The sequence below is a fragment of the Neophocaena asiaeorientalis genome, unplaced genomic scaffold (genome assembly GCF_003031525.2).
Source record: "Neophocaena asiaeorientalis asiaeorientalis breed wild unplaced genomic scaffold, Neophocaena_asiaeorientalis_V1.1 scaffold96, whole genome shotgun sequence".
Taxonomy (NCBI): Eukaryota; Metazoa; Chordata; class Mammalia; order Artiodactyla; family Phocoenidae; genus Neophocaena; species Neophocaena asiaeorientalis.
This window is the reverse complement of record NW_020175831.1, coordinates 2,191,937-2,212,733: the sequence shown is the minus strand read 5'-3', so window position 1 is coordinate 2,212,733 and position 20,797 is coordinate 2,191,937. Positions and strand designations below refer to the sequence as shown.

Genomic DNA, 20,797 nt, shown 5'->3' with positions numbered 1-20,797 from the left:
GGCTTCCCTGGTGGCACAGTGGTTGAGAGTCCGCCTGCCGATGCAGGGGACACTGATTCGTGCCCCAGTCCAGGAAGATCCTACATGCCGCGGAACGGCTAGGCCCCTGAGCCATGGCCGCTGAGCCTGTGCATCCAGAGCCTGTGCTCCGTAATGGGGAGAGGCCACAACAGTCAGAGGCCCGTGTAGTGCAAAAAAAAAAAAAAAATACAGTAGAATAAATACTAAAAATATTTGTCTAATCTAGTAATAATTTCATGACTTGTCCTTTGGGGAGGAAAATAATCTCAACATCACCAGAATTACATTTATTCTTTTATAATTTGTGTATTTAGTCCTTCTTACTGAGTATACTTGTAAATACAAAGCATAATATTCACTGTCAATGAAAAATATAAAAGTTTAAAGACTAGAAATAAATGTGCTTATTAAACACTATTTCTTATTCACTGTTTTTTATCCTTCAGTGATTTGAATTTTATCTTATGAAAGAAAAAAGTCAAACTAATACATTCTTACAAGTTACAATTAAATACCATGATATCATAGTGTCGTATATGATAGCAGACTTTTATGTTGAAGTTTTTAACTTGACCTTCCTTTTTTTCCTCCCATGTTTTTGATATGCAATCAAGAAAACAAAGAGGTAAAGTACTGTTTTCTATGTTTGGATTTATTTGCAATAGATTGTAATTTTATGGAAAAATTGAAAGACTTTAATAAATGTTTTTAGAAAGAAGAAACAGAAGGAGAGACTGAATACAAATTTGAATGGCAAAAAGGGGCCCCACGAGAAAAGTAAGAGCTGGTTTTCTTTTAAGATAAAATGTGTATCATTAAATTTAGATAATATCCCATCTTATGTTGCCTTTTAATTCATTAGAGAAAGCAACTAATGTGAAAGGTTATTTTTAATGATTTGTCTTATGCAACTCATTTGGTTGATTATAGTCTTTAGTTCTATTTTTATTTTTTTCATTTTTTTAAATCACAGATCATCAGACTGGATACTTAATAATGAAGTGGTGTTTGCAAATACTAAATAGATTTTATTGTTCTATTTATTTATTGAAGTCATACATTTCATAATTTACTCAGAACTATAAAACTATTTTTAGTTTAATTATTAAATTGTTCTTAATATTGAGTTTGTACATTTTCTCTCCTTAATAGATATGCCAAAGATGACATGAACATCAGAGATCAGCCCTTTGGTATTCAGGCAAGTGACACATATTTATACTGTAAGAATAAGTTTTTTTTATAAACACTTCTTTATACTGTTGTCCAAAAGGTATTTAAGCTGAAAAGGGGCTCTGTGGTTTCTATTTGTATCAGATAATAGAAGGACTAGGAGAGAAAATATTAAATGTACTAAACTGATAAAAGATAAGATTCAAAGTTTTGTAGTAAGGGTTATAATGATAATGGTCTCTGTGGTTTTCAAGGAATTTGGAGAATTAGCTCAAGGTCAAAAAAATATATAAAACTGTCTGGAACCAGAACAAACTATCATCAGAGGGCCAGGTCCTTGTTATAAATAACATTTTTTTTGAACACTGCCTTACTTATTCATTTATATATTACTGGTATATTGGCAGAGCTGAGTAGTTGCAACAGAGACCTTTGGCCCATAAACCCTATAATATTTGCTATCTGGCCCTTTACAGAAAAAGTATGCCAGCCCCTGGTTTAGGAAATTGAAACCTCAAATGTTAATTTTTTTAAATGAGAGGATTTAACATTAAGCCATGACATCATTCTTTTTTGGTATTTTACCATTTCTTTTTGGATGACATTGTTTTATTTCCACAAAGTAACACACAAAAAGAAATAGGAGGGACTTCCCTGGTGGTCCAGTGGTTAAGAATCCGCCTTCCATGCAAGGATTCTTCAATATACGCAAATCAATCGGTGTGATACACCATATTAACAAAGTGAAGGATAAAACCTATATGATAACCTCAATAGATGCAGAAAAAGCTTTAGACAAAATTCAACACCAATTTATGATAAAAACTCTCTACAAAGTAGGCATAGAGGGAACCTACCTCAACATAATAAAGGCCATATATGACAAACCCACTGGAATAAAGACGCAGACCTACTAGAGAATGGACCTGAGGATACAGGGAGGGGGAAGGGTAAGCTGGGACAAAGTGAGAGAGTGACGTGGACATATATACACTACCAAACGTAAAATAGATAGCTAGTAGGAAGCAGCCACATAGCACAGGGAGATCAGCTCAGTGGTTTGTGATCACCTAGAGGGCTGAGATAGGGAGGGTGGGAGGGAGGGAGACGCAAGAGGGAAGAGATATGGGGACATATGTATATGTGTGGAGATTCCTTAAAAAACTAAAAATAGAACTACCATATGACCCAGCAATCCCACTACTGGGCATATACCCTGAGAAAACCATAATTTAAAAAGAGCCATGTACCACAGTGTTCATGGTGGCACTATTTACAATAGCCAGGACATGGAAGCAACCTAAGTGTCCATCGACAGATGAATGGATAAAGAAGATGCAGCACATATATACAATGGAATATTACTCAGCCATAAAAAGAAACGAAATTGAGTTATTTGTAGTGAGGCGGATGGACCTAGAGTATGTCATACAGAGTGAAGTAAGGCGGAAAGAGAAAAACAGATACCGTATGCTAACACGTATATATGGAATCTAAAAAAAAAAAATGGTTCTGGTGAATCTGGGGCAGGACTGGAGTAAAGACGCAGACGTAGAGAATTGACTTTGAGGACATGGGGAGGAGGAAGGGTAAACTGGCACGAAGTGAGAGAGTGGCACTGACATATATATACTACCAAATGTAAAATAGATAGCTAGTGGGAAGCAGCTACATAGCGCAGGGATGTCAGCTCGGTGCTTTGTGACCACCTAGAGGGGTGGGATAGGGAGGGTGGGAGGGAGATGCAAGAGGGAGGGGATATGGGGATATATGTATACATATTGCTGATTCACTTTGTTATACAGTAGAAACTAACACAACATTGTAAAGCAATTATACTCCAGTAAAGATGTTAAAAAAAAAAAAGAATCCACCTTCCAATGCAGGGGACAGGGGTTCCGATCCCTGGTTGGGGAACTAAGATCCCACATGCTGCTGGGCAAGTAAGCCCGTGCACTCTAGAGCCCGTGTGCCACAACTAGAGAGCCCACACGCCGCAACTACTGAGCCCGTACGCCACAACTGGAGAGAAGCCTGCATGCTGCAAAGAAGGGCCTGCACACCGCAATGAAAGATCCTGCATGCCGCAAGGGAGATCCCATGTGCTGCAACTAAAACATGATGCAGCCAAATAAGTAAATAAATAAATATTTTTAGAAAAAAGAAACAGGATTCAGCTTAGCTTTTAGGCATAATTTATGATAAAAGATTTTAGTGTTTGAATTACATTACCAAATATAGTTGTAGAGTCTCTTTCCCTGGAGATCTTTTAAAAACAAGACTAATTTAACCTAAACTCTGCTAAGGAGCGGGGAGTTGAACATTGGTTAGATTATTAATATTTTAGTAACCAAAATAATTAACGTTTACTATTTCTCAGGTTCGAAATGTGAGGTGCATTAAATGTCACAAATGGGGTCATGTCAATACAGATCGAGAATGTCCTTTGTTTGGTCTTTCTGGAATTAATGCAAGTTCAGTTCCCACTGATGGCTCAGGTAGGCACTAGACATAATTTATTTGTTTGTTTTAGAATTTATAAGAGGGCAAACAAGGGAAGCTAAAATAACTTTTTGTGTGTGTGTGTCTCTGGGTATTGGTTTGATTTGGTTTGGTTTGGTTTTGGGGGGTTAGGTTATATTCCCAAAATGTGGTGGTCAACAGGAAACTCTGATCATATGTTTTGAATTTGAAATGCTGTATATTAGAATTTAATTTTTTTAGCCAAGGGCCCTGTGAAATTGATTTTAAAAGTAGCAGATGTATTAAACATAGTTTATCAGGTTGGTAACCTAAAAATAGAAGGAAGAAATGGCTATTTCTCATATTCATGTCCTTCCGAGTTGTAGAACTGGGCTGGACAAAAGCCTCAACAATTGTATTTTTTGTTTCCGAGATAAAATCAAAATTGAATTTTAAAAGATGTTAGATATATTAAAATTAATTTTTACTTGAAAGTTATTTACCTTCCTGCATGTTATTGTCTACTTAAGAAAAATTGGTCTAATTTGGTTCGGATCATTTGGGTTCTTTTTATAAAGAGATACTAAAACTGAGAACTTTTAACTTAAATTTATCAGTGCCTTGTTAGTATGTTGTTGAGACAGCCACACTAATCCAACAGTAACTCATAGTGAATCATAATAGCAATAACCTGCTTAACCCTGTAACCTTAAGTCATTTCACCTTTTTGAGTTTCAGTTCTTCATTTTAAAATAAGGATGATAATATAACTTGAGATTTTCAGAAGTTTTTAAACAGCTATAGAACCTTTTTTTAATTTTTTAAAATAGATCCTACACGTAATCCCAGTGTATAGAACATATGAAGGCAGAGCTGCTGTATTGAAGCAAACGTTCTGGGCATGAAGCCCCAACCTCTCAGCTAATCTAGGCCTGTGATGCACCTCTTTAGGCTCCCTGAGGCTTCCACTGCCACTTCTGAGCCCAGGGTTCACCCTCAATCAGCATATGACCTTCAGCCCTCTTCTATAGCTAGACATTGGGTTTTCTTCCAGCAAGCCAGATGCAGGCTGTAGGATTCAAGATGCCAGTTCTCATATTAGGAGTTTAGAAATTTGATCCATTATCAGGTTTGACACTGTCTCATTAATGGTGTTACGAATGTCAGGATGGCTAGAGGAAGTACAGACAGAATATTGCAACTGATTTTTTAAAAATCCTTATTGCTCTTTAAAAAAGTTTAAAAAACCACATCTTAGGTAAAGGGCAAACTGCTCAGTAGTGAGAAAATAGCCATACAGACCTTGGTCTGGCAATCTCTGACAAAAGAACATCCTGTTGATGCCTAAGTGCAGGTACTCTTAAAACCCACATACTATGCTCCCTCTCCCATGCCCTCACTCAACTGATGAAAGATGGGAGAGAAGCTCCCAAAGAAATAAAGCCCCAAAGAAAATGAGGGCAAAGTAGGATGAATAACCCACTGGCGCAAATATCTCTGACCACTTGTTTTGGTAGTCACAGGGATCTGTTGTTATGTTTGAAAGGTATATTCTGTTTGCTGGAAGGGGTTGCATCTTTCTTCATTCTTTCTCCATCCTTGTGGTGTTCTTCCAGCTACATGACCCCTGTGTTGGCTAGAGGCAGGCAGTGGCAGTTGCCGTCTTTGTTCCTCAGCCTTGTCTTACTTTGATTCTGCTTGGAGAGAATGAGTAGGATAGACTACAGGATACTAGGAGACTAGGATGTAGACTATACATAGACTAGGATAGCCCTTTATTTAGTAACTAACAGACCTGCTTTCTCTTGAATCTGTATTAGAAAGTCTACTAACAGCAACAAAAAGAACGAGTGCTAAAGGTTTAAAAGAAAAACACGTACAGTGTTGGATCAAATATGATAAAATGAACATTTTAATCCACTATTGATAAATTGGAGCAGCCTTTCTGAAGAGTTATTTGATGATATGTATCAAAAGCCTTAAGAACATGCATATCGTTTTACTGGAAATTCAATGTTCAGGAATTCATAGTAAGAAAGTGATAAGGTAGATGCTCAAAGGTTAATAGTAGTAAAGATTAGAAATAACCCTAAATGTCTGTCAATAAGGTGTTGGTAAAATAAACTCACTCATTTATTCAACAATCACGTATGGATTGATTACTCTGTGCCAGCCATTTTTCTAGGCTCTCAGAACACAGTAGCAAGACAGAAGAGGTTCTTACTTTCATTCTATTGGGAATGACACAAAATAAACTAATAAATAAGAAAGTACTAGGTATTTATAAATTCTGTGATTAAAATTACATTGGATAAGAACTAAATGGGGAATAACTAGATGAGGTGGTCAGGAAGGGCCCCTCTGAGGAAGTGATGTTAGGCTGAGACCTAGATGACAGAAAATGCAACCATGCGGGATCTGGGAGAAGAGCATTTGGTATCTCAGGCAAAAGGAACAAGCTTCCACACAGAAGGAACCATAAGTTCAGACTCTGGAGGTGTGGAGGTACGTAGATGCCTGATTTGGAACCCCTGCTCTCTACTTAGTAGCCATGTGACTTTAAGCAAGCTGCCTAACTGCTCTGTGCCTCAGTTTGCGGTGTCTGTAAAATAGGTATTATACTAGTACCTACCTCATAAGGTTGTTAAGAGAACTAAATGAGTTAATACATGTGTAGTGCTTAGAATAGCACCGGGCACATACACTTTATTGATGTATTTTTTTACATATATGTTTATTTTATTTATTTATTTTTGGCTGCATTGGGTCTTCTTTGCTGCGCACGGGCTTTCTCTAGTCGTGGCAAGCGGGGGCTACTCTTTGTTGCAGTGGCTTCTCTTGTTGCAGAGCACGGGCTCTAGGTGCGCGGGCTTCAGTAGTTGTGGCTCGCGGGCTCTAGAGCACAGGCTTAGTAGTTGTGGCTCATGGGCTTAGTTGCTCTATGGCATGTGGGATCTTCCTGGACCAGGGACTGAACCTGTGTCACCTGCATTGGCAGGCGGATTCTTAGCCACTGTGCCACCAGGGAAGCCCTATTGGTGTATTTTTAAAAAATTAATTATGGGGACTTCCTTGGCGGTCCAGTGGTTAAGACTCCACGCTTCCACTGCAGGGGGCACAGGTTTAATCCCTGGTTAGGGAACTAAGATCCTGCATGATGCGCAGCGTGGCCAAAAATTTTTTTCTAATTTTTAAAATCAATTAATTATGGAATTAATTGGAATACCAATATAGCCAAAATGGAATACCATATAGCCATTAGATATAGATATATGAATCAAGCTATTGATCTATATTGACAATCTATTGACACATGAGGGTATACCAGGATATATCAAGTAAAGAAAAAAAAATTAAGAAGCAGTATTTTAAATTTCTTAAATCCTGTGTCTTACTTTTCTAAGAATACCTCAAAGCACTGAACTCTGTGATAAGATTATGGTAAAAATAGATCAGTAACTTTCACCATCTGTGATACCACATAAGATGATGAAAGTTACTGATCTATTTCTGATGCACTGTCAGCGTTGAGAACCATCAGCTTCAGCTGTATGTAAGAACAACGGAAGATTTGGGAAACAGGACCTTGTTTTTTCTGTTTAAATTATGTTTTACTAATATTACACAGTCATAAATTTATCCTACAGAAATAATCATTGATACGTCCCAAGATTTTTGTCGTAAAGCATTGTGTATAATAGTAAGACAGGTAGAGAACCTAAATATCTAATAAAAGGATGTAAGTGAATAATTATGGGATATTGCCACAGGGGAATACTATACTATGCAGCCATTAAAAATGACAGGAAGATTTCTTAATGAATGGATGTTGTTTACAACATTTGGTCAAATAAACATTATAAAACAAGGTAATTACATGGATTCCATTCATGTTTCTCTATATGTTTAGGTAGACATATAGAGAGATACTTTTAGAAAAATAAAAATGCCTGGAAGGAGATACACTAAAATATTAACAGTGGTTATACATTTATAGTTTTTAAAGGAATATTAGAGGAATTAAAATTTATACATAGAAATAAATTATTTTAAATGGTTTTGCTCACTTAATACCTTTTAAAGTTTGACCTGAATTTAGCGATACCACTTAACTAACATTATTAGAAACTCCTAAAGGTTTCTCAAAACCAAATCAAAAATACTCTACTGTATCAAAGAGGAAAGCAAATAATGATGTTATATTCAAAATTTGAATGCAATGAATAATAAACTGGCCAATTTCCTAATCCACTTGCTGATTCAAGCTAAAAACTTTTCATTTAAAAAAATCACCTATTGAATAATGTCTCACCAGTGAATAGAGATTATTTTTGCAATAAGGCAATTTCAGTGGATACGGTTATCATGGGATAATCACACCCCTGGGGTACAGCCTTGTGCCTGTAATCTCCCAGGAGTGTAATTATTTCATGATAACTGCACCCCCTGGTGTTACATTATTTCTATTATGAAATTCTTAGTTTAGTACATAAAGTAACTTACTTTGATCACTGGAAACTGCAAGGTGCTGTTAGAACATTCCAGCTGTGAGGTTTACAGAGACCAGCTATAAGATTTACTTCTCCTTTACAAAGTTAAATTAGGCAATCAAAATGCTTCTTTTGGCTAAGCTGGTTTAGAATATCTTTTCTACTGATAAGATCATCTTAACTTTATAAGTTTTTGTCCACTCTAGATATATCAAAATTATATATAAAACTTACAAGCTTCCGTGGTGACTGAATTTTTATAAAATATTTTTATATTACAACATAACTAAATGCCTGACCCACCAGCCTTTTGTTTATACTCTGTAGCCCTTACTCTTTTTTGTTGTTGTTGATGTTCTCTATTGTATTTTATTCTCTATTTCATAAATTTTCACCCCAATATCTATTGTTCCTTTCTTTCTTTTTGCTTTGGTTTTAGTACGCTTCTTAAGGTTAAGATTAGGTTATTGTTTTTTGTTTTTGTTTTTTTGAAATAAATTTATTTATTTTATTCATTTATCCTTGGCTGCGTTGGGTCCTCACCGCTGCGCATGGGCCTTCTCCAGTTGCGGTGAGCGGGGGCTACTCTTTGTTGTGGTGCGCAGGCTTCTCATTGTGGTGGCCTCTTCCGCTGCGGAGCACGGGCTCTAGGCGCGTGGGCTTCAGTAGTTGCAGCACACGGGCTCTAGTTGTGGCTCGCAGGCTCCAGGGCACAGGCTCAGCAGTTGTGGCGCACAGGCTTAGCTGCTCCGTGGCATGTGGAATCCTCCCAGACCAGGGCTCAAACCCGTGTCCCCTGCATTGGCAGGCAGATTCTCAACCACTGCACCACCAGGGAAGCCCAGCCCTTACTCTTATCATTGCCTCTTACCTTCTGTTACTTACTCATGTTTTTAATGTATATTGAAATTAAACATCATTTTTTAAATCCACAGTGGGGGTTTTCAACAAGGCAAGTGGGTTTTTTTGTTTTGTTTTGTTTTGTTTGGCTTTAGTAGATTTAATGGTCACAGATATCTGTATGTCTACTACTTAATCTTTTTGTTTGTTTTGTTTCAGTCTTATTTGTGTTTTTTCTTAAAAGACTTTTTTTTAAGAGCAGTTTTAGGTTCATAGCAAAACTGAGAGAAAAGCACAGAGAGTTCCCATATACCACCTGCCTCCACAAATACATAGCCTCCCCCATTATCAGCATCCCCCATCAGAGTGGTACATTTGTTATAGTTGATGAACCTACATTGACACATCATTATCACCCAAAGTCCATAGTTTACCTTAGGGCTCACCCTTGGTGTTGTGCATTCCATGGGTTTGGACAAATGTATAATGGCATGTATCTACCATTATAGTATCATACAGAGTAGTTTCACTGCCCTAAAAAATCATCTGTGCTCGGAGTATCCATCCCCCGCTCCCCTCTAACCCCTACCAACCACTGATCTTTTTACTGTCTCCATAGTTTCACCTTTTCCTGAAGGTCATACAGTTGGAATCTATAGTATGTGGCCTTTTCAGATTGGCTTCTTTCACTTAGTAATATGCATTTAAGGTTCCTCCATGTCTCTTCACGGCTTGATAGTGTATTTGTTTTTAGTGCTGAATAATAGCACATTGTCTGGATGTACCAGTTTATTGATCCATTCACCTGCTGAAGGACATCTTGGTTGCTTCCATGTTTTGGCAGTTACGAATAAAGCTGCTATAAACATCTATGTGCAGGTTTTTGGAATGTGATTGCTGGATCATGTGGTAAGAGTATATTTAGTTTTATAAGAAACTGCCAAACTGATCCAAGGTAGTTGCACCATTTTACATTCCCACCAAAAATGAATGAGAGTTCCTGTAGCTCCACAGCCTCACCAGCATTTGGCATTGTCCGTGTTAGGAATTTTGGTCATTCTAGTAGGTATGTAGTGGTATCTCATTGTTCTATTTTTCATTTCCCTGATGACATGTTATGCAGCACATCTATTCATATGCTTATTTGCCATCTGTATATCTTCTTGGAGAGGTATCTGTTAGGCCTTTGGCCCATTTTTTTAAACTGGGTTATTTGCTTTCTTATTGTTGAGTTTTAAGAATTCTTTATATATTTGTGGTATCAGTCCTTTATCAGATATGTCTTCTGCAAATATTTTCTCCAAGTCTGTGGCTTGTCTTTTCATTTCCTTGAGCAAGTGTTTTCAATAGCTTTATTGAGTCATAATTTACATACAATACAGTTCACCCATTTGAAGTATACAATTCAGTGGCTTTGAATTTGCATATTCAGAGTTGTACATCCATTACCACAGTCAATTTTAGAACATTTTCATTTCCTCAAAATGAAACCCCACGCCCCTCAGTTCTTATCCCCAGTCCCCAGTCTCCCCCAGTCCTAGGCAATGAAAAATTTCACACTTTAACACAAAATTTCCTTGCCTCTCCCTACCCCAAACACGTAGCTTCAGTGTCCTCTCTCCACGGGTCTGGACATGTCATCTTCTTTACCTATTGACGTACACCAATATGCACAGAGTATTGTTAATGAGGGAAACTCATCCAGGCTGTCCAGAGTTTTTATTAGGATTTAATTACATGGGCATGATTCATTGAATCATTGGCCATGTGGTTGAACTCAATCTCTAGTCCCTCTCCCTTCCACCAGAGGTCAGGCTGATATGTGGCTCAAAGCTCCAACTCTTTAATCACATGGTTAGCCTTTCTGGTGTGGCCAGCCCCATCCTGAGTCATCTCCTTGGCAAAACCTGTCTAGGGGCTCACCATGAATAACAAAGACACTCCTATCACTCAAGAAAACTCTGAGATTTAGAGGCTCCCTTCCACGAATTGGGGACAGAGTTCTTCATTATACAACAGTTGTATTTTCATTTTCATTTAGTTCAAAATATTAAGTTTCTCTTGAGACTTCTTCTATCTGAGTGTTATTTAGGAGTGTGTTTATTTAATCTCCAAATATTTGGGGATTTTCTGGCTATCATTCTGTTATTCGTTTCTAGTTTAATTCCATTTTGGTCTGAGAGCATTCTTTGTATGATTTCTATTCTTTTAGTATTAAGGTATATGCTAAGGTTATGGCTCAGCATGTGGTCTTGGTGACTGTTCCATATGACAGGGGTCCCCAACCCCTGGGCCGTGGACCAGTACCGGTCTGCGGCCTGTTAGGAACTGGGCCACACGGCAGGAGGTGAGTGGTGGGTGAGCAAGCGAAGCTTCATCTGCTGTTCCCCATCGCTCCCCATCACTCGCGTTACCGCCTGAACCATACCATCCCACCCCCCACCCCCCGTCCGTGTTAAAATTGTCTTCCATGAAACCGGACCCTGGTGCCAGAAAGGTTGGGGACTGCTGCCATATGAGCTTAAGTATGTGTATTCTGCTGTTGTTAGATGAAGTACTCAATAAATAACAACTAGATCAGGTTGATAGATGGTGCTGTTCAACTATACCCTGCTGATTTTCTGCCTGCTGGATCTGTCCATTTCTGAGAGAGGAGCACTGAAGTCTCCAACTGTAGTTGGGGATTTGTCTATTTCTAAAAACGCTTCTGTTAGTTTTGGCCTCACATATTTTACTGCTCTGTTGTTAGGTGCATATACATTTGGGATTGTTATGTCTTGGAGAATGAGCCCCTTTTTCATTATGTAATTGTCTTTCTTTATCCTTGAAAAATTTCCTTGGTCTGAAATCTGCTTTATCTGAAAATAATGTAATACTCCAGCTTTATTTTATTAGTGTTAGCATGGTATATCTTTCTCCGTATCTTTCCTTTAATCTCTCTCTCTGTGTCTTTATATTTAACTTGGGTTTCTGTAGACAACACAGAGTCGGATCTTTTTTTAATCTATTATTGACATAATTGGATTAAAATCTGCCATATTTATAATTGTTTTCTATTTGTTGCCCTTGCTCTTTGTTTTTTTGGTTTTTTTTGCGATATGCGGGCCTCTCACTGCCGCAGCCTCTCCCGCCGCGGAGCACAGGCTCCGGATGCGCAGGCCCAGCGGCCACGGCTCACAAGCCCGGCTGCTCCGTGGCATGTGGGATCTTCCCGGACCGGGGCACGAACCCGTGTCCCCCGCGTCGGCAGGCGGACTCTCAACCACTGCGCCACCAGGGAAGCCCCCTTGTTCTTTGTTTTTGTCTTCCACTCTCTGCTTTCTCTGGTTTTAATTGAGTATTTTATGTGATTCCATTTTCTCTCCTCTCTTAGCATATCAATTATGCTTAATTTTTAAAAAATGTTAGTTGTTGCCCTAGAATTTGCAGTATACATTTACAGCTAATCTAAGTCCACTTACAAATAACACTGTACCACTTCATGAGTAGTGCCAGTACCTTATAACAGAGTAAACCAATATCTGTTATACAACACAATTCCTTTCTCCTGTCTCTTATAACATTACTGTCATACATGTCATTTATCCATAAGTTATAATGCATCCAGTTTATTCTTGCTGTTATTATTTTGAATAATATGTTATCTGTTAGATCAGTTAAGAATAAAAAACATAAAATATTGTATCTTTTATTTCTTATCAAATGCTCTTTCTTTATGTAGATCTAAGTTTCTGATCTATGTCATTTCCTTCTTTCTGAATAACTTCTTTTTAATATTTCTTGAAAGGCAGGTCTACTAGTAACATGTTCCTCAATTTTTGTTTGCCTGAGAAAGTATTTCTTCTTCACTTTTGAAGGATAATTTTACTGGATACTGGATAATTTCTATGTTGGTAGGTTTTTCCTTTCAACCTTTAAATATTTCACTCCACTCTCCTCTTGCTTGCATGGTTTCTTAAGAGAAGTCTCACGATTCTTATCCTTGTTCCTCTCCTGGTAAGGTTTTTTTCCCCCTCCGACATCTTTCAAGATTTTCTCTTCATCTTTGATTTTCTGCAGTTTGAATATCATATACCTAGGTACAGATTTTTGGTATTTATCCTGCTCCATGTTCTCTGAGCTTCCTGGATTTGTGGTTTGGTGTCTATCATTAGTCTTGAGAAATCTCAGCCATTATTATTTCAAATATTTTTTTCTGTTCTTTTCTGTCTTCTCTCTTTCCCTTCTGGTATTCCTGTTGTACATATGTTACACCTTTTGTAATTGTCCTACAGTTTTTGGATATTCTGGGTTCCCTTTTTTTTTTTTAATTTTCTGTTCAGTTTAAGAAGTTTCTATTGACCTATCTTAAAGCTTACTGATTCTTTCCTCAGTTATGCCTAGTCTACTGATGACCTCATCAAAAGCATTCTCCATTTCTATTAGTGTTTTTTATTTCTGTCATTTCCATTAGATTCTTTCTCAGAGTTTCCATTTCTCTGCTTACAGTACCTATCTGTTTTGCATGTTGTCCACTTTTTCCATTAGAGCCCTTAGCATATGAATCTTAGTTATTTTAGATTCCCAGTCTGATAATTCCAGAATCTTCATTATAGCTGAGCTTGATTCTGATGCTTGCTTTGTCTTTCCAGACTGTGGTTTTTGCCTCTTATCATACTTGTAATTTTTTGTTGAAAGCCAGACATGGTGTATCAGGTAGACAGAACTGAGATAAATAGGCCTTTAGTGTGAAGTTTTATGTTCATCTGGCTAGGAGTTAGGTTGTATTTACTCTTTGCTATAGCTGTAGATTTTAGAGGATAAATATCCTCTGGTGTCATTGTTTTGGTCTCCTCTGTTATCTTTGGGTTTCCCTACAGACTCTGTTAATAGAGGCTGAGCCTGGCTTCAGTTGTAATCTTATGTTATTTTACAGGAGCCCTACTGTTGTAGTGGTAAGATATGAGGGGAGGGGAAGCATTCTATAATCCTATGACTAGGTTTCAGTTTTTTAGTGAGCTTCTGCCCCTGGGAAGTAACCTTCACGTGTGTTTCTCAGCTTTTTTTCCCCCACTTCTCAGCTTTTTTTCTTCACCCACATAGGTTAGGCTCTGGTGAAATAGCTTCCTTTGAGGGTAAGCATTTGTTCAGGACAACAAAATGCTCTGGGCGTATTTCAAGATGATTACTTTTCCCTTCCCACTGTTGGAAGTACAAGGGGATTGTTATTTGATGTTCACAGTGAGAACCTGGTAGGGCTTCTGGAAGTAAAACTCACAGAAGTGTTGGGGCCCCTTTAAGGTTGAGCCCCCAGGAGTTTTCATCTCTCAAGCTAGTCCTTGCTCAGTCTCCAAGAATAGTCAGTTATCATTTAAGTATTTCTACCAATTGCTGGCTCTGTTGGTTTCTGGTCTCGGTTAAACTGAGTCTCTGTATCACCTGTCTCTCCCATTTGGGGGCAGTGATTTGCTCTGTGATCTCAATTCTCCGATAGATCTATAAGATTTATTGATGTTCACTTTTTTCAGCTTTTTTCTTGTTGTGAGAATGGGAGGAATTTCAGGCTCTTCATATATTGGACTGAAGCCTAAAAGTTGTAAAAGCAACATAAAAGTGAAGAAACATTGATTCGAAATTTGTTAACATAAGATTCATATTGTAGTAATTATTTGACTTTTGTTTTTTTAGGTTTAAGTTGCTATATATTTAAAGTTACTTTGCCATTTTTTTAAATGATTTTTAAAATTTATTTATTTATTTTTGGTTGCGTTGGGTCTTTGTTGCTGTGTGTGGACTTTCTCTAGTTGCGGCGAGCAGGGGCTACTCTTTGTTGCAGTATGCGAGCTTCTCATTGTGGTGGCTTCTCGTTGCAGATCACGGGCTCTAGGCGCATAGGCTTCAGTAGTTGTGGCACATGGGCTCAGTAGTTGTGGCTCACGGGCTCTAGAGCACGGGCTCAGTAGTTGTGGTGCATGGGCTTAGTTGCTCTGTGGCATGTGGGATCTTCCCAGACCAGGGCACAAACCTGTGTCCCCTGCATTGGCAGGAGGATTCTTAACCACTGTGCCACCAGGGAAGTCCCTGCCATTTTTTTTTTTTGGGCGGTACACAGGCCTCTCACTGTTGTGGGCTCTCCCGTTGCAGAGCACAGGCTCCGGACACACAGGCTCAGCGGCCATGACTCACGGGCCCAGCCGCTCCGCAGCATGTGGGATCTTCCTGGACCGGGGCACGAACCCATGTCCCCTGCATCGGCAGGCAGACTCTCAACCACTGCGCCACCAGGGAAGCCCCCTGCCATTTTTTTAAACTTAATTTTAAGGATATTTGGAACTGACTCTATATGATAATATGGTAAATTTCACGTTTTTAATCAAAGTAAATTTTAAATGCAAAATGGTATCACTGGATATTCTTGACATATACAAAATTTCTTTTTCTTTATAACGCTTAAGTATGAGATCCAGCCATACCACTGACAGCTAAAATGATGATTGGTACTTAATGTTTCAGGTTTCTCTAACCAGTCTTGTGTACGCCAAAGGTTTTAGTGCATTTAAACAATATGAAAATTAATAATAGCTTAAATTGAGGAAAGTATTATTTTATACTTGTTGCAAACATTTGTTTACATATCAGTGCTCTTTTCCTTGCCTTATTTCCCCTAAGTCTTGATTTAATTTTTGTTGAAGAATATTACACTAAGCTGTAGTACTAATAGCAGTTTCCTGCGGTAGTACTCCCACATGCTGCTCCTCCATCTTTCCATCAACCTGTCACGTTGGAGGAATTTTTGTTGCTTGAGAATATGTTTGGGAAATTTAACAAAATAATTGTCTGATCATAAGCTTGTACTAGAAGGACACCTAGGAGCATGCTGGAGCATGCTGGAGGGACTTTGTTTAGAAAAGAAGATGATAAACTCAGTTGCCCTTCTGGCACATCCGGCCCTTATCTGTTACGGAGTTCTTTTATGTAACTCCTTGAAGAAGTTGAATCCTCCCAGGATAGCTACTGAGATAGCCCTACATCTGATGGCAGAATTTTTTTTAAATCCTTCAACATAATTCTACTGCAGAAAAAGTATTTGTTACCAGAATCCCTTTAAAGCTAAACTCTTCAAATAGGTGGATTTTAAAACTAATAAAGGATTGACCTCAAAATAAAAAGGAAAGTTAGGCAGGCACCACTTCTTCTCTCCTTTAATATGTAGTTGTGTGGTTGTTTGTTATTGAGATGTATGAGCTCTTTGTATATTTTGAAAATTAAGCCCTTGTCAGTAGTTACTCAGCCATAAAAAATAATGAAATAATGCCATTTGCAGCAACATAGATGGACCTAGAGATTGTCATACTGAGTGAAGTCAGAGAAAGAGAAATGTCATATGATACCGCTTATACACAGAAACTAAAAAGAAATGATACAAATGAACTTATTTACAAAACAGAAACAGACGTACAGACTTAGAGAACAAACATATGGTTACCAGGGAGGAAGGGAGAGAACAAACATATGGTTACCAGGGAGGAAGGGTGGAGGGAAGGGATAGTTAGGGAGTTTGGGATTGACATGTACACACTGCTGTATTTAAAACGCATAACCAACCAGGACCTACTGTTATAGCACAGGGAACTCTGCTTACTGTTATGTGGCAACCTGGATGGGAGGGGAGTTTGGGGGGGAATGGATACATGTATGTGTATGGCTGAGTCACTCTGTGGTGTACCTGAAACTATCACAGCATTGTTAATCGGCTATACTCCAATATAAAATAAAAAGTTTTAGGGACTTCCCCAGTGGTGCAGTGGATAAGAATCCGCTTGCCAGTGCAGGGGACATGGGTTTGAGCCCTGGTCCGGGAAGATCCCACATGCCGCAGAGCAACTAAGCCCATGCGCCACAACTACTGAGCCTGCGCTCTAGAGCCCGCGTGCTGCAACTACTGAAGCCCACGTGCGTAGAGCCTGTGCTCTGCAACAAGAGACACCACCACAGTGAGGCCCACTCGCTGCAACTAGAGAAAGCCCGCGCACAGCAACGAAGACCCAGTGCAGCCAAAAATAAAAATTAAATTAAAAAAAAAACATAAAATAAGTTTTAAAAAAATTTGATAAGTCGGGAACATACATGTTTTTAAATGCATGAGAAAACTAATTATCTAAAAAGAAATATTGACCTATTAAAGAGATTATTCAGTAAAACTTGTCAATTCATAGTGTTTCAAAGGTCAAATTGATGTTCTTGATTAGTACTTTAAATTTTGGCTATTTTAAGTGACTACAGATGGTTACTCATTTTGAACTATTTATAAGCACTATTACAATTCAGTGATTAAATGTGTTGTTAGAGTGGCTATGCCTTGAAATTCCATTGACATTAACAAATTAATTGCAATCCTGTCAGTAAATGGCTCTGCTCTGTGTTAAAGGCATATGTGGGGCTAGTGGAGGCTACACCTCCCCAATCTCAAAGGGGTATTATGATTCTCAGATCCCAATCATAACTCTCTTTTACATGACTCTTCCTGTTAATATCATTCCATCTACTCAAGGTCTGCCAACTTCAAGTAAAGGAAATTAACTACTGATTACCTGGGTAAAGGAGAATGAATGAAATGTAGTCTACCTAGTAAATATTAATTCTACCCAAATCAAACTTAAGTTAACATGAACCTTCGTCATGTTCCACTCATTTAAAATGCCATATTTTTTACCTTTTTCTAAATCCTATGAGTTTGAAAGTCAAACTCAGTTTCTAGTTCTTTCCTAGAAAGTATTGCTTTTCTGAAATATGTAATGTATCTTATTTATCTTTGTATTCCCAATGCTTTCCACAGTGCACATGCTTACTAAATAATAGTTCAGTGAGTGGCTGAAGAGTTAGGCTTTGCTAATTATACTAAACATCACTGTTTATCATCTTATTCTCTGAATATATCTTATAACACAAATTTATAATTTATATTTTTCCTATTCTTTTATATTAACTAATTTTCCCAAAAAAGATTATAAGCTTGAAGGCAAAAACCAAGTTCTCCATTCTTTATTTTCAAGTACTTAGTGAGATAAAATAATAAGCCCTCAATAATACATATTGATTTGTAAAATCACTTTCTGTGTTATATACTAGGGAAGAATAAGTTGAAATTCCCTATGCAGGGCTCTCTCCATAGTTTGAGAGAGATCTAGTATAGAAATGTAGTGAGAGTCTATAGTAACTCAGTCATTCAGTAATTACTGTTGACTGATTTAATTTATTTTTAAGTAAAATGCACTGGTCTTAAGTGTAGATTGAGTTTGACAAATGTATGCACCCATGTAACCAATGTTTCTGACAAATACAGAGCATAGAGCATTGCTGTCACCCTGGTAAATACCCTTCTATCCCCTTCCAGTTGGCATCCTCCACCTACAACTACTACTCTCATTTCTAATCCCATATATTACTTTTACCTGTCCATGAACTTCATATAAATGGAATCATACAGTATGTGTTCTTCTGTGCCTGACTTCTTTGACTCAGCATACTGTTTTTGAGGTTCATGGATGCACAGCTTTTCAAGAGCGTTCGTATTCTCATAACTTCTTTAGAACATAGTGCTGACTTCTAATACTTCATGTTCATCACAACACAAATGATTTTTCTTAGTCCTCTAGGACTATGAATTCACTTTATTATCTTTATTCACTTTAGTATTTAGTGATAGTTGTATCATCAGTAAAATACCTGCATGTAAATTAAGTTGAAAATATGTGTGAAGACATAATCAGATATACCTCAAATATCTTTAACATTATTGATTCTGTAAGGCAAGATTGTGTTTTATAGTGTTTTTCACTAGCATACAATAAGGGCAGTTTCATCTTTCCCTGCCTTTGTGTATTTTCCAGACACACAGACAAAAATGAAATGTTTAATTTTTCTTTTACATTGTATGTCTTAATAGAGATCAAATTAGCTTTCTTCAGTATGAACTCAGGATAAGGGCAATAAGAAACCTTATTGTTTCCAGCCTCCACTAAGATGAACTGGCAACGTGTCAGGAAAATTCTCAGTATGGAGCAGTTTTATTACAATTCAGTACAATTGGTTCTTGCATAACCTTTAGAAAATCATACATAAAACATTCTCATCTATATAAATAAAAATCACCCACACACTTTATGAATAGCTTTGTTCACTTTTTCCCTGGGACTTGTGCTGCATGCTGTGCCCCCCTTTTCAGTCTTTTTTTAAGGTAACTTTCTATAAGCTTTCTTTAAAGCAAAAAGGTTAGGTAATATTAGGATTCAAATACAAATGTAAGATAACTGTGATAATTCTCCCTCTTGATCGTGTACTATTACTAGTGTTTCTAAGTGTCCGTTTTACATTTAGTGACAGGGAGTGGCTTTTTCACAATATATAGTCAGTTTAACCGTAAGAAAGAAGGAAGAAATAAATGTCATACTTTTCATGGAAATAAGAATCATAATTCATTTGTGATGTGTTTGGGGGTTTATTTTCAAACCCACGCATTTTTAAGGTTGTATCACTGTTACTGTGACTACAATAAATACATGATGAAAGCAAGAACATACCAGGTTGAAGTCTCAGCCTTTTTTCCTTAGTCTAGTTCATTAGCAAAAATGTGTTTCTTTTCAGGTCTCATTTTCCTGAATCCAAACTTTAGAAAACTTTCCATTATTCCCCTAAAGTATGTGTTATAAAATACCAAAATAATGTAATAATAAGCCTCTAGATCTAACTGCTCATTTACAGTAAATACAAGGGCTAGAAGAACATATTAAATGACATCACTACCCAGAATGGGGGAGATTCTACAGTACAAATGACCCAGTTTCTTCAACAAATGAATAGCAATAAGGGGGGAGTGGAGGAAAAGTGGCTACCTTTTTTTAGATTAAAAGAGATTTAAGATATGTGTCATTTGTACCTCAAAAGTAGAGAGGGAGAGAGAGACTTAAGAGATACATAAACCAAATGCAATGTGTGGAACTTGTTTGGATCCTAATGTGAACAAGCCAACTGTAAAAAAAAATTTTTTTTGAGGTAATTGGGGAAATCTGAATGTTGACTGGATTTTATAACTGTCAGTATTAATAAGTGTAACAAAGGTGTTAGGGCTTTATTTTTAAGAAATAGCCCATATTAGTGATTTATATACCAAAGTGATGTCTGAATTTTTATTTAAAATACTCTATCAAAAAAGAAACAAAAAACCCCGGAGGTAATAAATAAAACAAGGATGGCAAAACATTGATAATTGTTGAAGCTGTGTGATGAATATATAGAACTCTTTATTCTCCCTAGGTTTGAGACTTTTTCATTGTATCAAGTTAAAATACACACACAGAATGAGAAGGAAAATAATTAATCACCACTGTCATCACAAACAAAATGATATTCACTCTAGGAATAGAATTTTAGTCTCAGGAAGCAGTAGCATCCTATAAATTAAATTAGTGTATTAAATTTGGGGGAAGGAGGGGAAAGTATTTCTAATACAGCCATACTTAACCTGTAACTCAGTGTCCTTTTTCCCACTGAATACCATAAAACTGTAGAAGGTAATGCTTCATTTGAAAGGAACAGTGAACTTTGGAAGGAAGGTAGCTCTGTCCTTGGGAAGAGCAGATGGGCCCAGGCTAACAGTGAGACACAGGAATATCTCTTCCTTCAGCATTAGTCTCCCTCCTGTGCCATTTGTGGGATTCACGTGGGACTGCTGTCCTCTAATTGGGGAGTCGGCGACAGGGCCTTTCTCACGGCCAGCACTTTTGACTCCTATATTATTCTCTGATAAAATACCTATTTTACTACAGAACAAT

At 37.5% G+C, this 20,797-nt stretch overlaps 1 protein-coding gene across 1 annotated transcript in view; it reads left to right on the top strand.

Annotated features, from left to right (window-relative positions):
- Positions 1–20,797, top strand: part of CIRSR (corepressor of RBPJ and splicing regulator) — a 37,452-nt gene that overhangs the window by 10,088 nt on the left and 6,567 nt on the right. Inside the window, exons 4-7 of the mRNA XM_024732870.1 lie at positions 636–646; positions 734–798; positions 1,174–1,222; positions 3,575–3,692. Of these exons, the coding sequence (XP_024588638.1) occupies positions 636–646; positions 734–798; positions 1,174–1,222; positions 3,575–3,692 (243 nt within the window). The remainder of the gene's footprint in view (positions 1–635; positions 647–733; positions 799–1,173; positions 1,223–3,574; positions 3,693–20,797) is intronic.